Source organism: Eimeria mitis, genomic scaffold (assembly GCF_000499745.2).
Source record: "Eimeria mitis Houghton genomic scaffold, Emh_scaff2424, whole genome shotgun sequence".
Taxonomy (NCBI): Eukaryota; Apicomplexa; class Conoidasida; order Eucoccidiorida; family Eimeriidae; genus Eimeria; species Eimeria mitis.
In genome coordinates this window covers 2489-8113 of record NW_013570762.1, presented here as the reverse complement: position 1 = coordinate 8113, position 5625 = coordinate 2489, and the positions used below count along the sequence as shown (strand labels likewise).

The 5625-nt window shown below is 46.0% G+C and overlaps 1 protein-coding gene across 1 annotated transcript in view; it reads right to left on the bottom strand.

Annotated features, from left to right (window-relative positions):
- Nucleotides 1–4770: 4770 nt before the first annotated feature.
- The window catches only part of EMH_0053620 (uncharacterized protein), a gene marked incomplete at both ends in the record, with an annotated part of 3326 nt that continues 2471 nt past the window's right edge, over nucleotides 4771–5625 (bottom strand). Inside the window, 4 exons of the mRNA XM_013497028.1 lie at nucleotides 4771–4812; nucleotides 4951–5076; nucleotides 5202–5278; nucleotides 5415–5504. Of these exons, the coding sequence (XP_013352482.1) occupies nucleotides 4771–4812; nucleotides 4951–5076; nucleotides 5202–5278; nucleotides 5415–5504 (335 nt within the window). The remainder of the gene's footprint in view (nucleotides 4813–4950; nucleotides 5077–5201; nucleotides 5279–5414; nucleotides 5505–5625) is intronic.

Here is a 5625-nt window from a genome sequence, read left to right as displayed (position 1 = left end):
ACTGCCGAAATTTTTGCTTCAAATATAAAATGTTGTCGTTCACTGCGCTGCGCTTTGCTATTGCTTCATACGTCATACCTGTATCACAAATAGATTATATTATTTTATTTTATTTTGTATTATATTATATTATATTATATATTATATTATATATTATATTATATTATATATTATATTATATATTATATTATATTAAATAATATTATATTTATAGTAAGAAATAATATAATATGAAGAAGAAGAAGGAAAAAAGAAAAAGAGAAAGAAAGGAAAACAATAAAAACTACGATAACAACAACTAACAACAACATAGGTGATTGTTGCTGCGTTGCTGCTTGCTGTTGACGTTAGCAGCAGCAGCAGCAGCAGCAGCAAAAGCAGCAGCAGCAGCAGCAGACTGCAGCAGCAAACTGCCTGCTGCAGGTCCGTCGAGAGGCAGCCCGCTGTGAAGACGATGGAAATGTATGAAAGAAGAAAACACCAAAAAGAAAGCAAAATAAAAAACAAAACCACCAAACAAAAAAACAAATAAAGAGATAAAAAACAAAAAAAACGAGCAGATAAACAAGCAACCATCTAAACAAACAAAGATACAAACACCCCTCCATCCAAACAACCAAATAAAGAGCAAAAAAAATAAAAAAAAGAAGAAAATAAGTGTTGACGAAGAGAGAGAGAAACAGCCGCAGTGTGTATNAGCAAAAAAAATAAAAAAAAGAAGAAAATAAGTGTTGACGAAGAGAGAGAGAAACAGCCGCAGTGTGTATATGTTGCTCGCCTGAAGTTTCTAATATTCTTTTTCTCTGATCGATGAGATCGCGTGTTTCATCTAAAACTTGAATTATGGTGTCCATACACCTGAAAAAGGGGTCTTCATGTTTATCTGTTTCTTTATCTTTCTCGGGCTCAAGCAAACACTCTTCTTCTATTGTTTTTACTATCTGCAGCAACTCATCTAATTCACTTCTACAGTGGGGTTGTTTGTTTGTTTTCTTTTCTTTATCACCACCCCCGTGTGATATTAGTTTTGTTAGCCCCCCCCCAAACTCTCCGCTCTTCAGCAGCCCTTTCTCTGTCTTGCTGCGGCTGCTGCGGCTGCTGCGTCTCCCCCCCAGGGGCCCCAGAGAAGGGAGGCCCCGTACATTTGTTTTTCTTTTCTTTGTTAGGTCCAGCTGCTGCAGCGACGGCAGCTGCAGCTCCTCCTGGGGTACAGACGGGAGAAAACTCGGCAGAGTNGGTCCAGCTGCTGCAGCGACGGCAGCTGCAGCTCCTCCTGGGGTACAGACGGGAGAAAACTCGGCAGAGTTGTCGGCAACATCTTCACAGAAAAATCCGCGAAATTCTTCGGCCCACAAACGCCGTTGCAGGATCATCAGCAGCTCTTTACATTCATTTCAACAGAAACACAACACCCAACGATACACAACCAACACGGCCGCACAGAAGCGGAAACTATAACAAAACACAAACCAACGAATACTCCTTCACTGCTGCGTCGAAATATAAAGAGATGTCGCCGCCAAACAACCCTCAGCAGCAGCGAAATATCTCACATTATCGGGTTGGCTGCTCACGCCCTGGAACGGACACGAAAGCATACGGGGAAACAAACGCCACTCGAAGGTCCCTGCATCCTCTAGACTGCTCTGCTTTCAGCTGCAACTGAAATTCATAATTTTTAATTTTGGCTCTTCAACTCGTCAGAGAGATTTTCAGGGAGAACAGAACAAACTCGAGACAGACGGGACCTGCTGCATGCAACCAGTTGACGACAGCTGTCTGCTCGATCACTGAACAGGGCCACCCTGTCTTGACCCCGGGTATATTACCAAACAGTTAACAATGCTTTTTTGAATAACAACTCTGAAATTTATTCAGCCACGAGCAATGACATGCGCTACATGCACAATGGCTGGCTGGCTGCCAGTCAGCCATACCAACGGGTCCGCTCACGTAGGCCTCTTTCTCTTTGTCGGCGACATCAGCGAGTATTAACTGCTCCGGATGTTAAGTTTTTCAACTCGCAATGAAAATGTAAACTTTTACCTTTGGATTACACACACGTCACACTGAGTTCGAGCCAGCCTTGTCTGGGCTCGTCAACCCAGGACACATGCGTCAAGGGTTGTCAGATGCTGTACGCCTTCCACTGTATCTCATTGACTCTGCTCTCAGTGCCGCAGCAAAGACTTTGAGATCCATGCCCAAGTGATATTTGCTGCTATTCTGGGGAGCAGAACTCTCTTCGGCACGTATCTGTCACGATGCATAACGCACACTGGGAGCGCCACAGCTGTGTTACTCGTATATTTCAAAGGTCTGGCTACGCAAAATTTACTTGAAACAGTTTAAATATGGTGGACCGCTAAAGGGCAATGTTGCGGTTTTTAGTCCCATCCTTCCCATGGAAGGAATGGCTGACAGAGGGGAATCTACTGTTGTAAAGGGCTCTGCTATGGAATATAAGCGGACGCGAAATTTGCATTTGCGATTGCATCTGCCCTATTTTGGAGGGCTCGCCATGATTTGTGCCTCGTATACTAACGTTGCTCACAGGCTATTCTTCTTTTTCCCTCCCCGCAGTTCTTGATGTAACTGTGCCAACATTCACCCAAATGTCTATCTTGTCCGGGCAGGTTCCGCGTTCTTCAGGTGGAGTGTCTNAACTGTGCCAACATTCACCCAAATGTCTATCTTGTCCGGGCAGGTTCCGCGTTCTTCAGGTGGAGTGTCTGCAAGTCGAAGGAAAACGAGGCCCTCTCCGTCCTTGTGCTTGTGCAAGAATCTCTCCGTATTGACGGCGTTTCCGTAAAACTCCCAAGGTTGCCCTGATCTCTTTGAAACGCATTCATAAGTGCGTAATATCATAGCCATATGTAGCGCTTGCCTTTGCCAAAATATCAAGCTCGAGCTGGCGATTCCCTTCCAATTGGGGAACAAATGGGGGCGTCGAACCATCAAACTGGAATCCTCGTTTCATCGGTTGGCGGTGCGCCTGTGTATGCCCTCTATTGAACGGAGGTGGCGGGAACGTTGGACGCCAGTACTGCTGTTGAAAGTTGCGGTACATTCGATAAGGCCCGTGGTGGTGGCCTTTCCTGAAGGGATGCCCAGGCTGTGATCGTGCGCCTTGAAAGTGTGGATGATTATGCATTGTGAAGGGAGTCTGGCGTACGTAATACATTGAGTATGGCTGCATTTGGTATGACTCGTGTTTCGGGTGTAATCGCTGGCGGGGATGCGGCACTACATCGTGAGTATCTGACCCCGTGCTCATATTTCGTGTTTTGCGAGAGGTTCGGGCTATGACATGACCCCCGCGTCGCCCCAGGAGTTCCTGTATGCCATGGCCGTGGATTGGACCCCAGTCCCGGCCTGCAGTCGAGCTGCGGCGTAGAACTGGGGTTGAGAGTTCGTCTTCATCTTCGCTGGAAGTAGGTTGGCTGGAGTCCTCGTCTGCTGATTGGCTGGGTGTACGTTGCAATTCGCTTGTGCCGTGGCCTCCGGCCTGGCGGCAGCCAGGGCATGAAGCATCGTTNGGCCAGAAGCTCGTTGCGAAGCGGCATCTTCTAAACGTTTTCTCTCATCCCCAATGCAGTCATATAGTTCTCCATTCTCAAAGGCTTTCCAGGCTGGATATGCCAGTGTTGCAAGAAGTGCCTGTTTTTGTGAATCGTCGTCATCTTCATCTGGTGAACGCGGCTGGGAAGGAGATGATGGGTAGCTTCGATGTGACTCCGCAGTAAATGGGGTTCTCCTTATTTTTGGCGCGGGCGTTTTCGGTGTATGCTTAGACGTGTAAATGTTGGTGGTACCCTTGAGCCAGCGCTCTATAATAGGGTGCCTTGGTGCAGCAGATGGCGGGGGTGGTGGTACACATGCTGGCGTCAGCCTGCTGCAAAGTTTCAGTTTCGACCCACAGAGCGTTCGCATGAAATTTTCATTACAAACTTACCCTGGATGTTGAGGCCGTGGTGGAAGTGGCGGTAGGCCACGTGGCTGTCCCGTTGGGTTACCAGCTGTTGTGGGAAAAGTATTGTTCTGTTGGCNGACGACGAGTTGTGTGGCAGTCATATATTAGTATACCGTATTTGCATGAGGATCCGTGGAACTCCGGCGAGTGTCTGAATCGCTTAACTTGCGTTCACTCATTCTCGTAAACACGGTGATAGGGAAACGCCGTATCGTTGAAGCCGGGGGAATACTTGCGATATCGGGGAAAATGAATCATGGGATGATGATCATAAGAATGAACAGCAAAAGATGTTCCAAAAACGCGAAGCAAAAAAGAAAAGATGTGACGAGCAGATGGACGCAGTATCCAGCACCAACCGTAGTTGTACGTACACCACAACTCATGCTGCAACGTCCATGGAACATGTTCTCGGCAGTAGGTACCCAGTGGCACCATAGTTCTTAATGTCTGCCCTTTGGCATGACAGCATATTTCAGAACTTTTATCCCACAATGCCAGTCTAGGTACTCAACATGATGCCACAGCTGAGCATCATACAGCTAATAAGCGGCAAACGGCACGTCAAAGTAAGCGTAGCTAAAACAGGAGAACCACAGCTGTNATCATACAGCTAATAAGCGGCAAACGGCACGTCAAAGTAAGCGTAGCTAAAACAGGAGAACCACAGCTGTGTAAGGCTGTATTCTATGTAGCGTGGCTAACAAAAACTGCCCACAAACAGCCCTATATCATCATAACAACACAAATGAGATGGGGCCTCTTCCTAGTCTCGAAGAAGACGAGAAACCATCCGACTAGTTGAGCTTCATGTACTGCAAAAATTCGTCCCAGTCGATCTGCATACAAATGGATTCAAAAATACAAAAAAGAAGATTGTCATCGTCTGCATCTGGATGGTTCTGAAAAATCGAATAAAACTACAAAAAATTAAAGTTGAACGAAAAAAGTCAGAAAAGAGTCAAAGTTGAACGAACCTGGCCATCGCCATTCTTGTCTATCTGCGCCACGAGTGCCTTTATTGTATCCTTTGGGACTAAACGGTAATCCTCGCCGCCAAGAACTGCTTCAAACTCGGGAACCGATATTTTCCCATCTCCATCCTGTACAGATGATAATCAATAGCATGTTCCCCAGCATCCACCTCAACAGCAGTTTTGCAACGGCGGGTATTTTCGAGTGATCACATTAAATTTGCAACTGTATAATCTTTATACATCATTCTTACCTTGTCCATCTTCTGAAAAGCAGTCCAGATAACATTTAGCTCTGATTCCTGCCATGAGTAGCACGCTGCCAAGAACTCTGTAAGCAACATGCAAAAACGCGATTGGAAACTATAAGCTGAAACGGCAAGTAACTTGTGCCGTGTTCACTCGGGGAATGTTCACGCTGAAAGTAAACCACAGCATCCGGTTGGTGTATACGGTGTCTTCATCACCTGTATATGAAACATTTCCCGAGTCGTCAACGTCAATAGATTGAATGATTCTGTTGATATCCCACTGGGGGAGGCCCACCTGGGCAAGACCTGAATAAACCGAAACAGCCAACCTCTCAACCTCTCGATGAAAATGTCAACAGTTCAGAATTATCTGAGCTTCTTTTGAACTGTATGGACCCCTACAATGCACAAAAGTTTATTTGTTTTT